The 25,962-nt window shown below is 35.7% G+C and overlaps 1 protein-coding gene across 1 annotated transcript; it reads right to left on the reverse strand.

Annotated features, from left to right (window-relative positions):
* Positions 1-228: 228 nt before the first annotated feature.
* On the reverse strand, positions 229-22,163 carry LOC306902950 (uncharacterized protein; the record flags this gene model as incomplete). The annotated part of the gene is made up of 6 exons (XM_079471871.1): positions 21,868-22,163; positions 21,638-21,713; positions 21,514-21,542; positions 20,831-21,016; positions 18,024-20,543; positions 229-302 (listed from the first exon to the last, which is right to left on the reverse strand). The coding sequence occupies exons 5-6, from the start codon at positions 19,351-19,353 to the stop codon at positions 229-231; spliced, it is 1,404 nt and encodes a 467-aa protein (XP_079327997.1). The 5' UTR covers positions 19,354-20,543; positions 20,831-21,016; positions 21,514-21,542; positions 21,638-21,713; positions 21,868-22,163.
* Positions 22,164-25,962: the final 3,799 nt, after the last annotated feature.

Below are 25,962 nucleotides of genomic sequence, written 5' to 3' on the forward strand. Positions count from 1 at the left end.
TCTCCAAACCTTCGATTTATAGGTCAGCCATGCTCTTTCGAGATGCTGTGAATGGGCTCCAGTGTGTGGGTAAAATGTCTGTAGCCCATATTTGCCAGAACACCCCTATAAGCCTATAACCATTCATCCGAGATGATGGTTGTACCTGGACGCACATGTTTCACAATAATTGGAATCAGACGATTTCTCGATCTTTGTTTGACAAGTCGCAGTATTGGACGTCGCTGATTATTCTTCACACCCAGCATTCCAAAAACCCACTTCCTTCGCCTCCAGGTGGAAGATGCTCTCCCTCGTCCATACTGTAAATTCGAAAAAAAAAAAAGATTATGTCAAGTATCATTACAAGTCATTTTTGCCATTTCAGTCACAAATGAAACTGAAAATGAGTCTGTGTGACCGTGAAAAATATTTAGGTGCACTGATGCAACTGACCCGTTCTAAACTCATAACCAGTTTTAATAAAATCATAACCAGTTTTAATAAAATCAAATAAACTTGCTGGGAAATGTTAATTCTCCACCCAGTTATTATATGTTATTAAACATCAATTATTTAAATTATTGTATTCACAACATGAATGGATTAAGTTACATGACTGAACAAGAAAACCATGTGACCAAATTTACTTAAAACTATGTTGATTTAACTTGATAAAATTTGACTAATAGCAAATTCATTTTTCAGAGTTTACCTTTCGTTAATGACGAAAATTGCTTTCATCAATCACAAGGAATTCCTGCTGACCTCCCATCTGCTCCAGAGTTCTTCTTTTGTGTGCTTTCATTGCATGAACACAGACCTTTCTCAGGACCTTAGCCATTCTAGAGAGTGTTCTAGAGCTTTTAGCAATACCGTCCTGTATCATGTCTATTTGTCTCAACTGCAATCCTTGAGAGAACCTGTGCAATACAGACAAAAGTTCAATAATTTACCATCAAATATCAAACCATTACATACATTTTATTTCATAATGGTGGTTTGTTGAAATTTATACATTTTGATTTGAACCAAGCCAAAAATGTAACTTAAGAAAAGCTAATCATATTGGCTGTAACAAATTACAGTATTTTTTTTAAGTTGGTCCAAAGTTTCATTTTTTTCAGTGAAGGTGCTTTCTGAAACACAATGGAAGGAGATTAAAGCAAGACATCCCCTTTTATAGGATAATTTGACTACCAATTACTTTTAAAGATTGTTTTAAGTATTAATTATTTTGTCATGGTGATATGTTTATTAATATCGCGTAAAAGTTCTTTATTGAGATTAATCCATATTACATAATCAGGTAGCTGTCATATGATTAATTGCTGTTCAAACGGACTGTTGTGTTTGTTGCTCACATCCTGAAGAAATTTTTATGTTTAATCATTTAAAAAATTCATTTTCAAGTGCCTTGGACAGTGTCTATGAGATAATTAGCTGCACATCCAAATAGGACCAAAACTGCAAGTTTTCCTGTATTATGAGAAAATGAATCCATTGTTATACAGTGGTACTAGTGTTTCTATTTGTTATAATTATTCATGTTATTTATAATGTCCAAATATTTTTAGGAAACTTATGAAACTTATTTGTTTTATTTCATGTAGGCTACGTAGCACACATTGTAGACTTACCTGTAAATAAATGTTAACCATGACGACAAGCCAAGTTTAGATTTTTCAAAAAGTGAGCCTGTTCTTACAGTTCGGCTGCTTTTGACGCCACCATGACTTTTACCTCTGCACGCCCTGTGATACAAAAATGTTATTATGAAAAATGTTATTAAGTAGACAAAATAATAATGTCCACATTATTCCGTGATGGACAAGTTCTAATCATTTGAGAAGAGTGCAGAAAAAACAGCATGTACAGAAACAAAAGTGAGTCACGACACACTGCAACATCCAGTCGAACTTGAAAAATGAAGAGAATGTATTTGAGATGCTTCCCAGATGAAAAAGTACAAAATAATGTATTAAAATGCACTTGAAATTTAAGTATGTTCATAGTATATTTGTTTACATTTTTTACTTACTAATAACATACTTGAGTGCATTTGCATACATTTAATAGTAAATTTTTAACCAAGGTATCCGTATTGATGCATGTTTATATCTGACCATGGTCATTCAGGTCTAGTGATGTCTGCTGCTCGAAGTCGATCATTTGTTGTTAATTAACACGTTAACTAACAAACATGTGCTAACATGTAATTAAGGTGGGTATTGTTAACACATGAATCTTCATGACTCCAGTCGTAGCTAAGGTTAATCCTTTATTAATTACCTATAGGTATATTCTTTTATTCAACATTAGTTCATGCTAAACAAACTAATTAGTACATTATTATTCATGTACCCTTATTGTAAAGTGTTACCAATAATTTTGTCGCTTTGGATAAATGTGTCTGTTGAATGCACTAATCTCTATTTATCCATCCATCTTTCTTTCTTTACACGTATTCTTTCTTTCTTTACATTTATTCTTTCTTTCTTTACAATTCTTATCTTTTAAACATGAACATACACTCACTCTCTATAAATCTCTGCATTCATCTCTACCTACCTATCTTACTACTATCTTTCTTTTTATCTTTCTTTTTATCTTTTTATCTTTCTTTTTATCTCTTTAGCTCTTTATCTTTTTATCTTTTTAATAACCTCTTTTCCTTTCTAGCTCTTTTCTTTAAAAATATAATAATTTTGTCTCTTTGAAATAAAAATGAATAGTCGCTTTGGATAAACGTGTCTGCTGAATGCACTAATCTCTATCTATTTATCCATCCATCCATCTTTCTTTCTTTTCATTTATTCTTTCTTTCTTTACAATTCTTATCTTTTAAACATGAACATACACTCACTCTCTATAAATCTCTGGATTCATCTCTACCTACCTATCTTACTACTATTTATCTTTTTATCTTTCTCTTTATCTTTTTATCTTATTATCTCTTTATCTTTTTATTAACCTCTTTTCCTTTCTAGCTCTTTTCTTTAAAAATATAATAATAATTTTGTCACTTTGGATAAACGTGTCTGCTGAATGCACTAATCTCTATCTATTTATCCATCCATCTTTCTTTCTTTCTTTACATTTATTCTTTCTTTCTTTACAATTCTTATCTTTTAAACATGAACATACACTCACTCTCTATAAATCTCTGCATTATTCTCTACCTACCTATCTTACTACTATCTTTCTTTTTATCTTTCTTTTTATCTCTTTAGCTCTTTATCTTTCTTTTTATCTTTCTTTTTATCTCTTTATCTTTTTATTAACCTCTTTTCCTCTCTAGCTCTTTTCTTTAAAAATATAATAATAATTTTGTCACTTTGGATAAACGTGTCTGTTGAATGCACTAATCTCTTATCTATTTATCCATCCCTCCATCTTTCTTTCTTTCTTTACATTTATTCTTTCTTTCTTTACAATTCTTATCTTTTAAACATGAACATACACTCACTCTCTATAAATCTCTGCATTCATCTCTACCTACCTATCTTACTACTATCTTTCTTTTTATCTTTCTTTTTATCTCTTTAGCTCTTTATCTTTCTTTTTATCTTTCTTTTTATCTCTTTATCTTTTTATTAACCTCTTTTCCTCTCTAGCTCTTTTCTTTAAAAATATAATAATAATTTTGTCACTTTGGATAAACGTGTCTGTTGAATGCACTAATCTCTATCTATTTATCCATCCCTCCATCTTTCTTTCTTTCTTTACATTTATTCTTTCTTTCTTTACAATTCTTATCTTTTAAACATGAACATACACTCACTCTCTATAAATCTCTGCATTCGTCTCTACCTACCTATCTTACTACTATCTTTCTTTTTATCTCTTCATCTTTTTATCTTATTATCTCTTTATCTTTTTATTAACCTCTTTTCCTTTCTAGCTCTTTTCTTTAAAAATATAATAATAATTTTGTCACTTTGGATAAACGTGTCTGTTGAATGCACTAATCTCTATTTATCCATCCCTCCATCTTTCTTTCTTTACACTTATTCTTTCTTTCTTTACATTTATTCTTTCTTTCTTTCTTTACAATTCTTATCTTTTAAACATGAACATACACTCACTCTCTATAAATCTCTGCATTCAGCTCTACCTACCTATCTTACTACTATTGATCTTTTTATCTTTCTTTTTATCTTTCTTTTTATCTCTTTATCTTTTTATTAACCTCTTTTCCTCTCTAGCTCTTTTCTTTAAAAATATAATAATAATTTTGTCGCTCTGGATAAACGTGTCTGTTGAATGTACTAATCTCTATCTATCTATTTATCCATCCATCCATCTTTCTTTCTTTCTTTACATTTATTCTTTCTTTCTTTACAATTCTTATCTTTTAAACATGAACATACACTCACTCTTTATAAATCTCTGCATTCATCTCTACCTACCTATCTTACTACTATTTATCTTATTATCTTTCTTTTTATCTTTCTTTTTATCTCTTTAGCTCTTTATCTTTTCATCTTTTTATCTTTTTATTAACCTCTTTTCCTCTCTAGCTCTCTTCTTTAAAAATATAATAATAATTTTGTCGCTTTGGATAAACGTGTCTGCTGAATGCACTAATCTCTATCTATTTATCCATCCCTCCATCTTTCTTTCTTTTCATTTATTCTTTCTTTCTTTACAATTCTTATCTTTTAAACATGAACATACACTCACTCTCTATAAATCTCTGCATTCATCTCTACCTACCTATCTTACTACTATCTTTCTTTTTATCTTTCTTTTTATCTCTTTAGCTCTTTATGCTCCTAGATGGCGCCGCGAATGGCTGCCTCGGTGTGGAGCTCTCCAGTAGTCTTGCTGTTTTTGTTAGTTTGTCCTGTTTTATGTCTGTCAAACACTATCAGTTTTACAAGGAACGAACTGCTGAACATTCGGCAGTGGATACCAACTAATCTGCAACCAGTTTTAGATTTTTCTGACGTTTTGCTGGATATTTTAGTCAGTACAGTCGCGTGGAGAGGACGCCGGAAGAAACGCAAGCGCGGGAAGCGAGCCGGCACGCTCGTCAAGCTCAGACAGCGCGGTCTAAGAACGCCGTTGCGAAGCATTCATCTTGCGAATCTCCGCTCTCTACCTAACAAAATGGACGAACTTCGCCTGCTTTCAAGCAAAAACGAGGTTTTTACAAACTCTGCTGCTCTGTGTTTTACGGAAACCTGGCTGAACGAAACCATTCCGGACAGCGCGTTACATCTGCCGGACTTTCAGCTGTTCAGAGCGGATCGCGATACGGAGACAACGGGGAAAACGCGCGGTGGTGGGACATGCTTTTACATCAACAGAAGGTGGTGTACGGATGTAACTTTGTTAAAGAAGATGTGCTGTCCTGATGTGGAAGCGCTTTTTATTAACTGTAAACCGTTCTACTCGCCGCGGGAGTTTTCATCAGTCATCCTCGTAAGTGTTTACATTCCACCACAAGCACACGTGCGGACTGCGCTGCAACAGCTGGCTGATCTGATCACAGACACAGAACAACAACACCCGGATTCTGTCTTTATCATTCTAGGAGACTTTAATCAGGCAAAACTCACACGTGAGCTGCCTAAATTTAAACAACATATCACATGCCCCACAAGAGACAATAATATTTTAGACCATTGCTACACTACTATAAAAGGTGCATATCGCTCTGTCGCCCGAGCAGCTCTAGGACTCTCTGATCACTGCCTGGTTCATCTGCTACCAACTTACAGACAAAAACTTAAAACTGCTAAGCCAGAAATAAGGACTGTAAAGAGATGGACCAACGACTCAGAGCAGGTCTTACAAGCCTGTTTTGAATGCACTGACTGGAGTGTTTTTGAAGCTGCTGCCACCGATTTGGACGAGCTCACAGAAACTGTTACATCATACATCAGTTTCTGTGAGGATTTATGCATCCCTACAAAGACTTATTTATCATTCAACAATGATAAACCATGGTTCACACCAAAACTCAGACAGCTGCGTCAGGGCAAAGAGGATGCCTACAGGAGCGGGGACAGGATCTGGTATAATCAGGCCAGAAACACTCTGACAAAGGAGATTGGGATGGCTAAAAAGAGCTACGCCAAAAAGCTGGAAAACCAGTTTTCTGCCAACGACCCTGCATCAGTGTGGAAAGGCCTGAAAGACATTACCAACTACAAGACACCATCCCCTAGCATCGAGAGCAATAAACAGCTTGTTGAAGATTTAAATCACTTCTATTGTAGATTTGAGACCCTAGACCAGACACTTTACACCCACCCTGACCATCTCTATACACACCCATCAACACCTCCAGCCATCCCCCTCTCCTCCCACCCTGCACTTCAGATCAGTGAGGATAACGTACGCCAGATCTTTAGAAAACAAAAGAGAAGGAAAGCACCAGGCCCAGACGGTGTTTCACCAGCCTGTCTGAAGACCTGCGCTGACCAGCTGGCCTCCATCTTCTCACTGATCTTCAACAGATCACTGGAGCTGTGCAAAGTCCCTTCGTGCTTTAAACGCTCCATCATCATCCCAATCCCAAAGAAACCAAAGATCACTGGACTAAATGACTACAGACCTGTGGCTTTAACATCTGTTGCCATGAAGTCATTTGAAAGACTGGTGTTGGCTTATTTGAAGGTCATCACTGACCCTTTGCTGGACCCCCTGCAGTTTGCCTACAGAGCAAACCGGTCTGTGGATGATGCAGTTAACATGGGACTGCATTACACCCTACAACATCTGGACAAACCAGGGACTTATGCGAGGATCTTGTTCGTGGACTTCAGTTCTGCCTTCAATAAAATCATCCCATCACTGCTCCAGACCAAACTGACCCAGCTCTCTGTCCCTAGCTCTGTCTGTCAATGGATCACCAGCTTTCTAACAGCCAGACAACAGTTAGTCAGAATGGGCAAAATCATGTCAGACAGCCGCGCCATCAGCACTGGTGCCCCACAGGGATGTGTTCTCTCCCCACTGCTCTTCTCCCTGTACACCAACGACTGCACCTCTAAAGACCCCTCCGTCAAGCTCCTGAAGTTTGCAGACGACACTACTGTTATCGGTCTCATCCGGAACGGTGACGAGTCTGCGTACAGACAGGAGGTGGAGCAGCTGGCTCTATGGTGCAGGTACAACAACCTGGAGCTGAACACGCTCAAAACAGTGGAGATGATAGTGGACTTTAGGAGAAACCCCCCTGCACTTCCCCCACTCACCATCATGAACAGCACTGTGATTGCAGTAGAGTCATTCAGGTTCCTGGGCACCACCATCTCTCAGGATCTGAAGTGGGACGCCCACATCGACTCTATTGTAAAAAAAGCCCAGCAGACTTTACATCTTCCGGCAGCTGAGGAAGTTCAACCTGCCACAGGAGCTGCTCGTACAGTTCTACTCAGCTGTCATCGAATCCATCATCTGCACCTCCATCACTGTCTGGTTCGGCTCAGCCTCCAAAACTGACCTCGGAAGACTACAGCGGATAGTCCGGACTGCAGAGCGAATCATCTGCACTACTCTTCCCACACTTAAAGAACTGTACTCATCCAGAGTGGGTAAAAGGGCTCACGAAATTACCCTGGACCCCTCACACCCAGCACACTCTCTGTTTGAACTCTTACCATCTGGTCGACGCTACAGAGCACCGAGCACTAAAACATCCAGACACAGGAAGAGCTTCTTTCCTCAGGCCATCTACCTCATGAACAGTTAAATGTTCACCTTTTGCAATAAATGTGTGCAATATTTTTTTGTGCCAGATTCTTCGTATATAGCACCTTAAAATGTGTATATTTTAAACACCTGTAGATATCTCATATAATCTGTATATACATATCATACACCCTACAGTGCAATAAATGTGTGCAATACTTTCCCTCGGACATTTCACATATATAAACTCATGTATATAAACTTATAACTTGTATATTCTAAACAAAAATTCTGGAGCTCTTCTGTCACACTGCACTTTCACCTTTGTATGCTTAACTTTTATTTTTATTCTGTACTTTCGTTGCCTTTGTTGATTGTTACTTGTCTTGTAACCTTACTTGTGTACTGGAAGCTTCTGTAACCAAGACAAATTCTTCGTGTGTGTAAGCACACCTGGCAATAAAGCTTGTTCTGATTCTGATTCTGATCTTTCTTTTTATCTTTCTTTTTATCTCTTTCTTTTTTATCTGTTTATCATTTTATCTATTTATCTCTTTATCTTTTTATTAACCTCTTTTCCTTTCTAGCTCTTTTCTTTAAAAATATTATAATAATTTTGTCTCTTTGAAAAAAAAATGAATAGTCGCTTTGGATAAACGTGTCTGCTGAATGCACTAATCTCTATCTATTCATCCATCCATCTTTCTTTCTTTTCATTTATTCTTTCTTTCTTTACAATTCTTATCTTTTAAACATGAACATTCACTCACTCTCTATAAATCTCTGCATTCATCTCTACCTACCTATCTTACTACTATTTATCTTTTTATCTTTCTTTTTATCTCTTTATTTTTTTATCTGTTTATCTTTCTTTTTAACTCTTTATCTATTTATCTTTGTTTTTATCTCTTTTTTTAACTCTTTATCTATTTATCTTTCTTTTTATCTTTTTATTAACCTCTTTTCTTTTCTAGCTCTTTTCTTAAAATATTTCTTTCTTTAAAATGAGACATACTTATCTACTTATCTTTTTATCTAATTATCTTTTTATCTATAACACTAACCTCTTTTTCCTTTCTATCTCACAATTCAAACTATTTCACCAGACTTTCTCAAGCCAACATAAAGTTTGTTCACAAACTTTTCCTCATCTAGTTATTATGTTGGCTTGAGAGAGCCAACATACTGTTATGCTAAATAAACTTATTATTATTATTATGTTGGCTTGAGAGAGCCAACATACTGTTATACTAAATAAACTTATTATTATTATTATTATTCTTCCGCCCCAAATTTTCTGACTGCTACTCCTCCTAGAGCTTTTAAGCTACAGCCACTAAACTTCCCACGCATCTTCAGTCTGGTCTCACTCGAGTTGCTATATCTTTTCTAAGGGATTGGACTTACGGTTTTCCTAAAAATGCCCATCAAACTCTCCAAAAAGTCCCATTGACTTACATTGACGGAATGTTCAGGGGAGATGTTTATGTTCCAAATGTCAACTGCCAACTTTCAAACACACACACACACACACACACACACACACACACACACACACACACACACACACACACACACACACACACACACACACACACACACACACACACACACACACACACACACACACACACACACACACACACACACACACACACACACACACACACACACACACACACACACACACACACACACACACACACACACACACACACACACACACACACACACACACACACACACACACACACACACACACACACACACACACACACACACACACACACACACACACACACACACACACACACACACACACACACACACACACACACACACACACACACACACACACACACACACACACACACACACACACACACACACACACACACACACACACACACACACACACACACACACACACACACACACACACACACTCTATAAATCTCTGCATTCATCTCTACCTACATATCTTACTACTATTTATCTTTTTATCTTTCTTTTTATCTTTCTTTTTATCTTTCTTTTTACCTCTTTTTTTATCTCTTTATCTTTTTATTAACCTCTTTTCCTCTCTAGCTCTTTTCTTTAAAAATATCATAATAATTTTGTCGCTTTGGATAAACGTGTCTGCTGAATGCACTAATCTCTATCTATTTATCCATCCCTCCATCTTTCTTTCTTTACACTTATTCTTTCTTTCTTTACATTTATTCTTTCTTTCTTTACAATTCTTATCTTTTAAACATGAACATACACTCACTCTCTATAAATCTCTGCATTCATCTCTACCTACCTATCTTACTACTATCTTTCTTTTTATCTTTCTTTTTATTTCTTTAGCTCTTTATCTTTCTTTTTATCTTTCTTTTTATTAACCTCTTTTCCTCTCTAGCTCTTTTCTTTAAAAATATAATAATAATTTTGTCACTTTGGATAAACGTGTCTGCTGAATGCACTAATCTCTTATCTATTTATCCATCCCTCCATCTTTCTTTCTTTACATTTATTCTTTCTTTCTTTACAATTCTTATCTTTTAAACATGAACATTCACTCACTCTCTATAAATCTCTGCATTATTCTCTACCTACCTATCTTACTACTATTTATCTTTTTATCTTTCTTTTTTATCTGTTTATCTTTCTTTTTAACTCTTTATCTATTTATCTTTGTTTTTATCTCTTTTTTTAACTCTTTATCTATTTATCTTTCTTTTTATCTCTTTATCTCTTTATCTTTTTATTAACCTCTTTTCTTTTCTAGCTCTTTTCTTTAAAAATACAATAATAATTTTGTCTCTTTGAAAAAAAATGAATAGTCGCTTTGGATAAACGTGTCTGCTGAATGCACTAATCTCTATATATTTATCCATCCATCCATCTTTCTTTCTTTTCATTTATTCTTTCTTTCTTTACAATTCTTATCTTTCAAACATAAACATTCACTCACTCTCTATAAATCTCTGCATTCATCTCTACCTAACTATCTTACTACTATCTTTCTTTTTATCTTTCTTTTTATTTCTTTAGCTCTTTATCTTTCTTTTTATCTTTCTTTTTATTAACCTCTTTTCCTCTCTAGCTCTTTTCTTTAAAAATATAATAATAATTTTGTCACTTTGGATAAACGTGTCTGCTGAATGCACTAATCTCTTATCTATTTATCCATCCCTCCATCTTTCTTTCTTTCTTTACATTTATTCTTTCTTTCTTTACAATTCTTATCTTTTAAACATGAACATACACTCACTCTCTATAAATCTCTGCATTCATCTCTACCTACCTATCTTACTACTATCTTTCTTTTTATCTTTCTTTTTATCTCTTTATCTTTTTATTTACCTCTTTTCCTCTCTAGCTCTTTTCTTTAAAAATATAATAATAATTTTGTCACTTTGGATAAACGTGTCTGCTGAATGCACTAATCTCTTATCTATTTATCCATCCATCCATCTTTCTTTCTTTACATTTATTCTTTCTTTCTTTACAATTCTTATCTTTTAAACATGAACATTCACTCACTCTCTATAAATCTCTGCATTATTCTCTACCTACCTATCTTACTACTATTTATCTTTTTATCTTTCTTTTTTATCTGTTTATCTTTCTTTTTAACTCTTTATCTATTTATCTTTGTTTTTATCTCTTTTTTTAACTCTTTATCTATTTATCTTTCTTTTTATCTCTTTATCTCTTTATCTTTTTATTAACCTCTTTTCTTTTCTAGCTCTTTTCTTTAAAAATACAATAATAATTTTGTCTCTTTGAAAAAAAATGAATAGTCGCTTTGGATAAACGTCTCTGCTGAATGCACTAATCTCTATATATTTATCCATCCCTCCATCTTTCTTTCTTTACATTTATTCTTTCTTTCTTTACAATTCTTATCTTTCAAACATAAACATACACTCACTCTCTATAAATCTCTGCATTCATCTCTACCTAACTATCTTACTACTATTTATCTTTTTATCTTTCTTTTTATCTTTTTAGCTCTTTATCTTTAACACAAACCTCTTTTTCTTTTCAATCTCTTTTCTTAAAAAAATAAAATAATAATTTTGTCGCTTTGGAATAATTTTAAATGTTGCTTTGGATAAATGTGTCTGCTTACATACACTCACACTCTACACATATCTGCACTCTCTTTCTGTTTCTCTATGATTTTATTACAAATACATATGCACATACACACTCACTTGCACGCACAAACACATTACTTCACTCTCTTTCTGTTTCTTATTCATAAAAATAACATAAGGGTAAACACAACAAAATCATTGTCTTATAACATTTATTTAGCTGATAACCAGTTGGATCGCGCTTAGTCTGGAACCTACCCTTAAGTATGCCAATCTGAAGTGAAATACTCCAGAATGATGTTACTTTTGGGATCACTGGAACACACAAGCCTTTCCACCACGTCAAGGTGGCGATCCTTGGAAAGGAACATTCACTCTTCATTCATTCCTTATCTAACTCACTCATACTCTCTCTCTCTCTCTCTCTCTCTCTCTCTCTCTCTCTCTCTCTCTCTCTCTAATTCAAGATGCTTTATTGGAATGACATTTAGAATATTGTATATTGCAATATTGATATATAACAGTAGAACTATATAATTACATAAGTCAAGTCAAGTCAAGTCAGCTTTATTTATATAGCGCTTTTTACAATTTTCATTGTTACAAAGCAGCTGTACAAGAAAAAATGACTATAAGTAAAACATAAAAGGTTATGGAATTCAAAACACAGGTCAAATATAACTAAACTAACTTAGAATAAGCAAACAAATATATGTCATTTGTAAAGATAAGTAAATAAATAAAAAGTACAGTAAATACATATTATTGAATTGGCTACAATTCAAGTTGTTTTGTTTTTATTAAACTTTATTAAACTCACTCACACGCATGCACCCATACACACACAAACACAGCCTATATCTACACATACACACACACATGCACACAAAAAATCACTAGAGACAGTCACATTTATTTTTAACGTATGGCATTATGTACATTAAATTATGTATTGTATTGCTGTATTTAAAATCATGTAATTATTTTACAGAAGTGTTGAACAAGAGATAATTTTACTCCACGTTTAATGCATTTATTCAATAACACAATACACAGGATCATGATAGCTGTAATATGTCTGTAGAACTCCTGCTCTGACATTTGAGTGTGAGCTACTTATGAATACAGGATCAAGAAGTGTGTTCCGTTCTGTTGTCCCGGTGCTGATAAGTTGTGTGTATCCTTTTGCTTGAAACAAGTTTAGAATAGGTTTGTTGCCATGTGACAGTTGATCTTCATTGAAGTCCCCACATACTATGACGGGCTTGAAATCTATGATCTCTAAGGATGTCAAAACAGCATTTAGGTTAGTCAAAAACTCTGCTAAATTAAAACTGGGTGGTCTGTATATTACTGCGAGTAGTGCTTGTTTGGGGGCCTCTATCTTCAAAACCAAATATTCCAGGTCTGTAACATTCTGTATGTACATTATTGGATGGGCTTGAACATTATTCTTCACATATAATGCCACTCCACCACCATTTTTTTTAGCCAGCTGTACATGGTTTGTGTAAGATGTATGCCTGTTGCGCTTGTACAGTCGATATCCATCCAGCTGAAAATACTCAGGAACAACTGAGCCTGACAGGTGTGTTTCAGTGAGACATACAATATCGGCCAATAAAAGCTCGTGGTGGCACTTTATATCCTCCATGTGACACTGCAGTCCCTCTGTGTTGTGATGAATAATTTTGAGCGCTGAACCCAAATTTAAATCTCGCACAATGTGTAGAAGTGGTTGGACATTGTAAAAATCTGCTTTTTCCATGTTCTCCAAGGCGGCACTTATTTGTGGATCACAAAAGATTTTCTTTTCATCAAAGTCAATGATGTGCAAGCCACCAAGTGATGTGGTTCTGCTGAGTGCAACATATGCCATGCCTGATTCAAAAATATGCTTTAGAGATACAACAGCACGATCGGTTGTCATTCCTTGAACTTTATGAATGGTGCACGCAAAAGCAAGTTTCATGGGAAACTGTCTTCGGACTGAACCTTTTCTTTTCAATGGTTCCTCGGACCTCTCAATGTATACAATGTTGTCATCACCATCAGCTGCTTTGTTGCGATGTTTCTGTCCGGCATTCAGATTATCTAAATAAAGACCGATTAGATTCACAAATGAAATGCCATTTCGGATCTGAGCTGAAGTTATTGCAACATTGCCAAACGTGCCGTTAACCAGTCCATCTTCCACATCGATATTTCTGGTGAGCATCACTCGTGCACCAATAGCAATCTGTAGTGTGTCAATAAGATCACATTTGTCACCTTTAAATGGTGTAGCATTTCGTTTCATTTCACCTGTTCGAGGATCTTTTTTGTAGTCATGTGCATCAATGGTAATGATATCAGAAAAGCGAGAAGATATGGCAGCACTGTTGTGTTTGTCTACCTCTTTATTAGTTGCATAGATGTGTAATGCTTCAGTGGGACACGCTTCAGGAGAAGATCTTACGGCGGATTCTAACATGCACTTATCTGCATCAGATAGTTTTTCATGCTTCTTTTTAACTCTCATTCTGTTAAGAAGCTCAGCGTAGGCAATATCATCTCTCTGTCTCATGATCTGCGTCAGTGTTATCATCTGAAATTGATCTTTCCAGAAGTCCAGCACATGCTCCTCGTATACACAGAGTGGTCTTGCCCTACCAAGGGGGGGTAACTGTTGAAAGTCTCCCACAACAAGAACGGACAGTCCACCAAAAGGTTTCTGGTTACCTTTAATCTGCTGCAGTCTCCAATTCACATAGGCAAACAACTGTTTTGACACCATTGATATTTCATCAATTATTAAAATGTGTGCATTACAAAGGTCTGCCCTGATTTCATCTAAGCTGTTTCCCAGGCCTTGGTATGGAGGCTTCAAACTTCTTGGGAGGTTTAAAAGACAGTGTAGCGTTTTTCCAGATATGTTAAAGGCAGCAGTGCCTGTGAAGGCTGTTAAAAGAACAGTTGGTTTGGAAATGTCTGTTTGCTCTCTTATACACGGAAGCTTACGCAATATTTTGGATGCCTCTGCATAAATGCATTTAATAACATGCGATTTACCAACTCCAGCTCCTCCATTTAAGAAATATAAAAACTGTCGTGGATTTTCACTTGAAACACATCTTTTGCACCAGTCTCGCACAGCATAAAACACAGAAGCTTGTGTTTGATTTAAACTTTGATACATTTTGCGAATCTGCGCAGGATTTAACTGAGGAGCTTCCATTACAGGCATAGCTGTGTTATTGACAGATGTAGACGCTATGTATTCAGGAACATCATCTTGTTCGTGTACATGATTGTCATCAGCTGGTTCACGTTCCAATATGCTCTCCAATCGGATCTGTTCAGTGGCTGGAGCTAATGTTGTCCATGCATCTTCGAGTGGGCCATTCTGTTCAAGATCCTCAATTGCCTGTTCTATAGCCTCATTATGCTTCTCATATTTCTCCCGGTTTGTATTTACAATCATACATACACGCTGCAGTTCATCGTGGCCATGTAGTTTTACAGAAGCAGATGAATAAAATGATGTATAAGTTGGATATTTTTCTGACTTGAGCTGTTCATCTATGCGATATGGCAAGTAAAGTTTAAGTAGAGTACCGTAAAACTTTTCTGGATTTTTCTGTTGAGAGAAACGGGCAAATCTGATGACTGCAGGTTTTCCCTTTGTCCTTTTCTGAATGTGTCCCATATATTTTTGTAGTGGCAAAACATGTTTACCCTTAGTCTGTCTTCCATAAACAATGCGATATTCACTTACAATTTCAGCCATGCACATGTTGACAAATTCAGGTCTGTTTGGTCTGGCCTTGTATTTGTCTGGCAATCCAGTCATCCACACATTCTCAAAGTCAGGATCCATTGTCTGTAAGTACCTCATTGGTAAACTCATTTTCACAGCATTATCATCGGTCGGTATGAATATGACTGCTCGTGATGCTGATTTTAATTTCAAACTGCATGTACGAGCGACTGCCTCCTGAGCACTGACCTCTCTGTTCTTTGCATATGCATTCATGACCTGCTTCATGCTTTCACGGTCCGACATGTTATCATGACTTGAGTCTTTTATCACTCTCTTTAGATAATCACTCATCTCATGTTCAGCTTTTGAAATGTAGGAAAGAATGTACATGATACAGCTGTAGGGGTTCAGAATATATTGTATGTCCATATTTGCATTCCAAGCTCTTAACAGCTGTGGATTATAGCCATTAACCCAGCAGTCCTGTGGCCGTCTCTCCATTACAATTACATTTGATGTTGAAAGTGCTTCAATATGATTACTGTAGTCTTCATAAGTCATGTTAACTTTTCGAAGAATCTCTGCGGTGGTTTTAAAGCTCTGAGTTGAGTCATTCAATAGATCCCACACTTTTTGAAGCTCTGCTTTAGCCTTTTTTACATTTGAATCATCTTTGCCTGCTGTTGCTTCATGTTGTTCATCAAACTCATCTACATCAGGAGGTCTGGGGCGGGTTATTGTGGTCCTATTAATGGGGGGTTTAGGAAATCCAAATCTGCAGTGCTTGTTGGTTTTTCTACAAGATTTAGAGTGGTTACGACTGTGCATTTGCACTTCGGTTACAATTTTATGCAGTTCTGGGTCATTGTTCGGGTCTGGTACTTTGCATGAGATGTATTTATCAATGAAATCGCAAACATCTTGATCTTGATGAGTTTCAAACTCTGGAGCATCTTTTACCCAGAATAAGCAGTGAATGTGTGGAGAGCCACGTTGTTGGAATTCAACTCTGTAAAAAAAGTCAACTACCTCACCAATGGGTTGAGCTGGTGACATGACTAGATCTCTTATTAAGGCCTCAACTCGTTTCTCAAACATACGCATGGCTGTGACTGGGTTGCTTCTTAGAATTTCACATTTTTCTGACCAGTCTAATTCAGAGAAATTCACTGTTTCGCCTTGTTGTGTTTTAATAGCAGTTATCACTTCAGGCCATCTCATCTCAGCAGCACTAAATGTACAGAAGAATGCCGGTTTGCCCAGTTGTCTTAAAATAGAGAACAAATCTCGTAAAGTTTTCTCCCAGTACGCTGGAGTTCCACGCAGGGGTTGCATAAACCTTGTAGCATCTTTATTTTGCACAAGCTTTTGCAATTCATGATCGTCCTGCAGCATTGAACAGTTTATTCTACGACCGTCACGTGTCATGGGTTTGGCTTTCCTTAGTTGAATAGACATGCTAGATGTGGCCATGTGCATTTCTGTCACAAACTGGGCAAAGAAAATGTAGTTTGTATCCCTGGCACAACGATTATCAACAGAAAATAGTCTTGTGTTAAAGTATCTGCTGGGAGAGACATGTTTAGCTCTGTCAGGATCATCAATGGTATTCTTACCATCGGGAAACTGCACTGGAAATGCCATAGACTCAAGTTTAGGGATTTTAAAAATGCTTACAGGACTGTTCTTCTCTGCTGGAGCAATGCAAAATATTCCATCATTATAAGACAAAAACTGTTGGCCAAGATCTGGAGGCTGAAGACATGTGTCTAAAGCAAGTCCCATTGAGTGCATTTCTGCAGTGTCTTCATTTGAATCATTGTGTTCATTCTCATCAGTCTGTTCTTCGGTGTTAGCAGCTTCCATTTCCTCATCAGGAGCAGATATATCATTCCTTACTTGTTCATGTTCTTCTTCAATCACAATCTCTTTATATTCTGAATGGATTTCTTTTAGTCTTCTTAAAGCAGACAATACTTTGTGCATATTAATTGTTTGGAACTGATAGTGGCCTTGGTAACACAAACGTCTTTTCAGTTTCACTGTAAGCAGCTGGGATTCACTTCTTGGTCTGGGTAAACAATTTACAGTTGTTTCTACTTCAGACGCCACAGATATTACAGCTCCCTTTATAGCTTTCTGTTGGCCTTTAGGAAGTGTTAAAATCTTAGCAAACGGAATGTATTTTGCAATAACGTGTCTTTCTAGAATATTTAAATCACAGAGTTCTGGAGGTATAGAACTAAACTGAAGCTTATTGGCTACCGCAATGTCTGGTATCACACCTCTCAAAAGCGTTGTGTGGCAGCAGTGACAGATCCACTCTGCGTTCCTCTCCTCAAATAAACACTGGTTAGGACAGTCGGAGCAAATATGAATATAGTTTCCAGTCAAGCAATGTGAAGCAACTGCCTGATTTTTCTTATAGCTTTCACGAACACATTTACGCACTTGATTTGAGAAGAGGGCTCTGGCACAGCACGTGCACACATATGTTGGTCCTTGTTTTATAATAGCTCTAAAAATGTTCAATGCCTTTAAAACCTCTGGATTCTGTATTTCACCAGGCTGTGTCTTTTGCCACATTTCTATCTGCCGTCGCATAAGATTGTATTTTTTATATTTGTTTTGAATGTCTTGTCCGCACTGTATCTTGAGAAGAACCTTAAGTGAATATATTCTGTTTTGAGATTTGAATAAATTATATTCTTTCAGTTGAGCCCTGAAATGATGATTGTGAAAATAGCGTTGTTTAAAAATGTCCTTTCTACTTTCATAAAAGGACAAATCAGTTTTGCACCTTTCTGCATAGTAGTCTTTTTGCCTTTGCCTAAAAACAGCATTCGTTCTGTATTTTCCAATGATATAGTCCTTTTGTCTCTGCCTGAATTCTTTATTCTCCTTGTATTTTCTAATGATATAGTCCTTTTGTCTCTGCCTGAATTCTTTATTCTCCTTGTATTTCTCAATGATATAGTCCTTTTGTCTCTGCCTGAATTCTTTATTCTCCTTGTATTTTTCAATGATATAGTCCTTTTGTCTCTGCCTGAATTCTTTATTCTCCTTGTATTTCTCAATGATATAGTCCTTTTGTCTCTGCCTGAATTCTTTATTCTCCTTGTATTTCTCAATGATATAGTCCTTTTGTCTCTGCCTGAATTCTTTATTCTCCTTGTATTTTTCAATGATATAGTCCTTTTGTCTCTGCCTGAATTCTTTATTCTCCTTGTATTTTCTAATGATATAGTCCTTTTGTCTCTGCCTGAATTCTTTATTCTCCTTGTATTTCTCAATGATATAGTCCTTTTGTCTCTGCCTGAATTCTTTATTCTCCTTGTATTTTTCAATGATATAGTGCTTTTGTCTCTGCCTGAATTCTTTATTCTCCTTGTATTTTCTAATGATATAGTCCTTTTGTCTCTGCCTGAATTCTTTATTCTCCTTGTATTTCTCAATGATATAGTCCTTTTGTCTCTGCCTGAATTCTTTATTCTCCTTGTATTTCTCAATGATATAGTCCTTTTGTCTCTGCCTGAATTCTTTATTCTCCTTGTATTTTTCAATGATATAGTGCTTTTGTCTCTGCCTGAATTCTTTATTCTCCTTGTATTTTCTAATGATATAGTCCTTTTGTCTCTGCCTGAATTCTTTATTCTCCTTGTATTTCTCAATGATATAGTCCTTTTGTCTCTGCCTGAATTCTTTATTCTCCTTGTATTTTTCAATGATATAGTGCTTTTGTCTCTGCCTGAATTCTTTATTACTCCTGTAATTTCTCTTTACAATACTCTTTTTTTCCTTTCGATATTCCTCATTGCATCTGTAATTGCTGACTGCATTGCTCTTTTTTCTCTCTTTGTAAATCACATCATTCCAATATTTGTTATTTGACATGGCTTGCTTATGTCTTTGCCTAGATTCAATGTTTTTTTTAGAATCATAGACTTGTGACTCTTTCTTGTCATAAACACACTGTTTTTTTACAGTATACCTTTCGCTTTTGAATCTTGTTAATTTTGTTTGATTGCTGATTCAACTTTGTTGGTTTAAGATATTGCTGGTTTGGAGAAGACATTTGATTTTGTATGGCATTAGAAAATTCACTGAGTGATACTTTTTCATATCTGTCTTCATCCTGAATGACGGTCATTACGACGTCCATGTGTACTTGCTCTGTAAAGTCTTCTTGTGCATTGCTTGATGTGGCCACATTAACGTTAGCCTCAGTTAGCTGTTTATATGGATCTTCCACATATTGTTGTAACACATCAGGTGTGCTTTTAAAAGAGATAGATGGTTGTTCTTGAGATTGTGTCCAACTTTCACCTGTTGTGGTTACGAATGCTACAGGCAGCAGATCAAATTGTGTCTGGTTTGTTAATTCAAAACACCCTTGAAACAATAGTAACAGCCTCTCAATCATGTCTTCTAAACAAAAAAAAGTCAACAGCACGGCTGTACCTGTGCCTTCATCAGCAAACATACCATCTGGTGTTCTGCAGTGAGAATCAAAGTAACCAAACCTCCCTGAGTGATCTCTGAACACAGCAATACATATCCCTCCACACATCAACAGTGCATCACTTACATCACTACTGAGACATTGCAGGGTATTCTCAAGATTTTCGAACTCGGCAACTGCAGATATTTCTCTCAGAAATCCAAACCTCTGCGGAAGTTTAAGGACGTTATAGCTGCACAAGTTTGTCTCAATTTGACTCGGTAGCTCGTCAAATTGTAAAAAACTATCCACAAACTGTCCTTTACTCTGGAGTGATTCTTTGACTCTAGTGTAAACTGCATCACCTTTCTGTAAAATACAATCTAACTCGAAACTTTGTAGCTCATTACATTCATTATGGACTGCTAGGAACATTAAGGAATTGCAAGTACACTGGCGGCCTCTGGAGTAAATTTTGTACCTTGGATCACTTTGACAATGAGATGCTACAACAGACAGAACATACGGGTTTGTATCAATCCTACCTGAAACCGTGTTGGTATGGCTACTGGTGCAAAATGAAGCTTCAAGCTTTCTGCGCTGTTTCTGAGATTCACTCCTCTTTCCTTTTCTTGGCATAGTGCTGTTTCAACAGTAAGTTTAGTAATAAGAAAAATTTATTAATTAATGACAAAAATGAAACTCAAATATAGTAATAAATAATAATAATAATGTATCTTATCAAGTAAGTTTAGTAATAAGAAAAATGTATTAATTAATGACAAAAGTGAAACTCAAATAAAGTAATAAATAATAATAATAATAATGTATCTTATCAATTATCCTGAAGAGTTGAAGTAGTCATGAAAAAAATGGTCCTTGGAAATATGCAAACAAGATATTTTTGTAGATGCAGCTCAGTGGTTTTACCTGAGGTCGGAGTTTTGAATCAGGATGTATGTTCAGTGTGTATGGATGTTGGGTTGTTGGTGTAAATCTTGGTATGTAAGTTTTTCAGATCAATTGATCAGATATCAGGGGTTAGGCCTTTTCTTGAAGATGCTATAGCAAGCAAGGCTTTAGTGCAAAGGGTTAGTAGCACGTTTGAATTCGCATCTTGCAGTTTAGAGCGAGCAAGCAATGCAGCAAGCAGTGCAGCAGCATTTCATGTGCAAGGCCATCAATTAGAAGATAAAAGATGGAAAAGGCATATGTTTAAATTAATAAGCAAAAGAAAGTTGTGTGAATTAGGAAAAAAGGTATGGACAGAAAAGACAGGACAGTCAGGACAGACAAACACGTAAAAAAATCAAGTCAGTCACAGTGTAACATTTAAATTGCTGTAAATATCATAACTAACTGCTCTTAATAATTAATTACTTATGTATTTTCTATTGAAAAAGATACATTTACAGGAACAATAATACAAAATGAACATTGAGTGTTACTTACATGAGGAAAGAGTTGAACACTAACTGAGCAATCAACATTATTGAAACAATTATGCAGTCAATGTCGGGACCCATAGCTATTTTAACCACCATTTTACCATTTTCTTGGAAAGAAATTCCTAAAGACTAAAATGCTAAAGTGATTTTTACTGGCTTACTTACATAAGGGGCTACAGCAGCAAACACCAATTCTGCAAAAAAAAAAACACATTTATAAGAGACGAAACCATGAAAGACATATACTGCATTTTGGATCTGACATTTTCAAAGATTACACAACAATTACCTTGATATTAAGCTGCTTGTTGCCACACTTGCTGCTGCTGACAGTGTGAAGAATGCAGTGGAAGACGGCACAAAATCTAACATTTATATTTACAGACAAACAGAAAGGGAGAGCAAGAATAGTCACTCAATATTGCTTCTATAGTGTATACTTAGTATTTTAGTTAAACATTTGATTGCTGAGGTCAGAAAACACCTGAATTCACATGTCATTAATATTAGACCTATTACAGTCTTTATGTTGCTGTCACGAACTGCTCCGAGACTTGGAGGTTAGATCCAAATGCAGCTTTTATTTGTGGGCAATCCAAAAGGCGTAATCCAAAGATCAGGCAAGGGTCATACACTGACAGGCAGTCCAAACAAAGAAACAAACCAACAAACAAACAAAACAGGTAGGGACCAGAGGCAGAAGGGTAATCCAGGGAACAGGGCAAGAAATCCAAAAAAAAAAAAGACAATATGTGCTCGGCAATGCAGTGAGACACAAACAAAACTTCTTCTTCTTCTTCTGATGTTTATATGGCGGTTGGCAACCAACTAAAGGTGCATTTCCGCCACCTACTGGGTTGGAGTATGGAGCACGACTTGGTTGAATAAATATATATATATATATATATATATCAATTATATCTTATTTACCAGTTCTGTATCTTTAATAAATTTTAATAATTTCTCGTGTATTTCATAATTTGTTCCTTCTCCTAATATTTCCTTTAGTAAATAATTGCTTACACCCCTATCCTTTAGTGACTGAATTAATTCGAGTCTTTCTCTATTGTATGCTATACATTCTAGTAATATATGCTTTACTGTTTCAGAATCTCCACATTTATTGCAATTACCAGTTTCGTGTTTTCCTATTTTATGTAGACTTTGGTTTAGTGAAGTATGCCCAATACGTAATCTCGTAATTATCACATCCATTTTCCTGTTATTTATAGTTGTTCTTTCCACCCCCACGTTTCTTTGTATGCTATACATGTGTCTTCCTCTTATTTCATTATCCCATAAACTCTGCCACCTCTTTTTCATTTCAGTCCCGATCATCCCCTTAATTTCTGCTTTACTCATCTGAACTCTGATGTTGATCTCATGATCTTTCAAAGACTCCTTTGCCAGTTTATCTACTTCCTCATTTCCCTTTACTCCGACATGGGCTGGAACCCACAGAAAACTCACCTTTATCCCTAATTGCTTTATGTTATATAGCTTCTGTAATGTTTCATTTAAAATATCTTGTCTTGCTAAAGATTTCCCACTTTCTAGACTCTGCAAAGCTGATAGTGAGTCTGTACATATCACGCTACTGTTAGGCTGCTTTTCTTCTATCCATTGTAACGCCAATAACACTGCTATCAGTTCTGTTGTAAAAACAAATATATGATTTGTTGCTCTTTTTGATATTTTAATATTGTACTGAGGAATATATATTGCTGCAGCTGCTCTACCTGTTTCCGGGTCTTTTGATCCATCTGTAAATATTTGAGTAATGTTGTTATATGCTTGAATAATGTGTTGTTGAACGATTACTTTCGGTGGCAGATTTAATTCATTCTTATGTATCTCATTATGTATGAATAGGTCTATTTCTGGCATTGGGAATAACCATGGGGGTATAGATGAAATTGCTACAGAAGGAGCTACCTCTATCTCAGTTATACCTGTTTCCAGTGCTTCCTCATTTGCTACCCAGCCAAAACTCCTTATATTTCCATACTCATACTCCCAACAGTTTTCAAGCACCTTTTTAACTGGATGCCTTTCATCATGTCCTTTTACATTGATCCAGTATCTCATCCTTAACTTTCTCCTACGAACTTCTAATGGCATTTCTCCCATCTCTACTTGAATAGATGGTACTGGAGATGTTCTAAATGCACCACAGCTAATCCTTAGAGCTTGAGTCTGTATTACCTCAATCTTTTTGAGCCATGTTTCTGATGCAGAGCAGTATACTAAACTACCATAATCTATTGCCGGTCTTATCAATGCGCTATATATTCTTCTTAACGACTGTCTACTCGCACCCCACTCAATCCCAGCCAAGCACCTCATTACATTTATTCCTTTTTTACATTTATCTATTAGCTTTTGAATGTGAATACCAAATGTTAATTTAGAGTCCATCCACATACCTAAGAATCTTAACATTTTAACTTGTTCCAATTCATGACCATACATTTTTATACTTACTCTACTATCTTTCCTCCTTTTTGTAAAACAAATGACCTGCGTTTTTTCAATTGAAAACCGGAAACCCCACTCCTTTGCCCAATTTTCTACCTTATTTACTGCTCCTTGCAGACTTTTTACTACAAATATTTCATTCCTTCCCTTTTTCCATAGTGCACCATCATCTGCGTACAGTGACCTCCCTATTCCTGAGTCTATTTGAGTATATATATCATTAATCATGATGTTAAAAAGTATTGGACTACACACGCTACCTTGGGGAGTTCCATTGTCTATTGTATATATTTGAGAATATGTTGTCCCTATTCTAACTTGTATTGTCCTATTCAATAAGAAGTCCATGATCCAATCATACATCCTTCCATTAATTCCCATTCTATCCAGTTTCATTAACAAACCCTCTTTCCATAACATATCGTATGCCTTCTCAATATCAAAGAACACTCCAACTACTACCTCTTTATTTACTTGAGCCTTCCTTATTGCTCCCTCCAGACTAATTACAGAATCCATTGTGCTACGCCCCTTCCTAAAACCACTCTGGTATTGTGAAAATAACCCCTTTTTTTCAATAAAATATACTAACCTTGACATTACCATTCTCTCCATTAGCTTACATAGGTTAGATGTCAGAGCTATTGGCCTATAACTGCTTGGTTGCGCTTTGTCTTTTCCTGGCTTTCCAATTGGTACTATGACCCCATGTTTCCACTCAGAAGGAAGTTTCCCTGTTTCCCATACTCTATTAAACAATCCTAGAATTGTATCTAATGATGTTACTGATAAATTTTTTATCAATTCTACACAAATGTCGTCCTTTCCTGGAGAAGTTTTCCTTACCCCTGAGAGTGCTCTCTTCATTTCATACATTGTAAATGCTTCCTCTATTACATTACCTGACTGCCCTCTTTTTTCCAAAATTTTTGGATTTTCTCTAATGCATTCTCTCCTGTGTCGTCTCATTTCCTCAGTAATATTCTCATTACTATGCACCTTCATAAAAGTTTCTGCTAATACTTCTACTTTTTCTTTATCTGAAACTGCTGATTTTCCTTTATCTATTAAAACTGGAATGCTACTATAACTCTGAATTCCACTCATCTTTCTAATCATCCTCCATATTTTATTAATTTCAATATCTTCACCAATACTTTCGCAGAATTTCCTCCAATATTTTCTCTTAGTTATTCTTATTACACGTCTCACTTTTGCTTGTGCTTTTTTATAGTTTATTAAATCATTAAAATTGATACTTCTCCTTACTTTTCTAAGAGCTTTATTTCTTATATATACTGCTTCACTACATTCCTCATTCCACCAAGGAACCACCTTTTTTCTACACCCCGACTTCTTTTTCCCTACTGCTTCTACCGCTGCCTTCCGTGTTGCTCTACAAATATGTGTTTTCAACTCATCTACATCATCTATTTCTCCCAGAAAACCCTCCAAATACACTTCACTAATCTCCTTGAATTGTTGCCAATTTGCTTTTTTAAATGCCCATCTTTGTATTCTCTCTCCCTTTTCTTTTTGAATATCTATTCCTATTTTGCATAATATTGGAAAATGATCGCTTCCTATATTGTTGTGATTTATTACCTTCCAAGTACTTTTCCTTGCTAAATTTTCTGACATCAAAGTTAAATCTATAGCTGACATCTTTCCACTTCCAATATCTATTCTAGTACCCGACCCATCATTTATACACACTAATCCTCTTAAATCTAACATTTCTTCCACTACCATTCCATTATGATCTGTATATTCACTCCCCCACAATGTATTATAAGAATTAAAATCTCCACACCATACCATTTTTTGTCTACCGTTCTCATCTATTTTTTCCAAATCTCCTATATTTAGTTTCTTACATGGATTATAAAGATTCACTATTTTTAACCTTTCTGATCCTTCCCATATTTCAACTACTATTACCTCATGTTCCTCATTAATTTCTACAATCCTGTATCCTATATCTTGTTTTATGAAAGTTACTATCCCCCCTCCGTTTCCACCTTGTCTGTCTCTACGTATTACGATATATCCTAATATTGTAAAATTAAGACATGGTTTCAACCAAGACTCCTGTACACATATTATATCTGGGCATCTTTCTTGTTTTAATATAAA

This window comes from Barbatula barbatula (genome assembly GCF_947034865.1).
Source record: "Barbatula barbatula genome assembly, chromosome: 13".
Classification (NCBI taxonomy): Eukaryota; Metazoa; Chordata; class Actinopteri; order Cypriniformes; family Nemacheilidae; genus Barbatula; species Barbatula barbatula.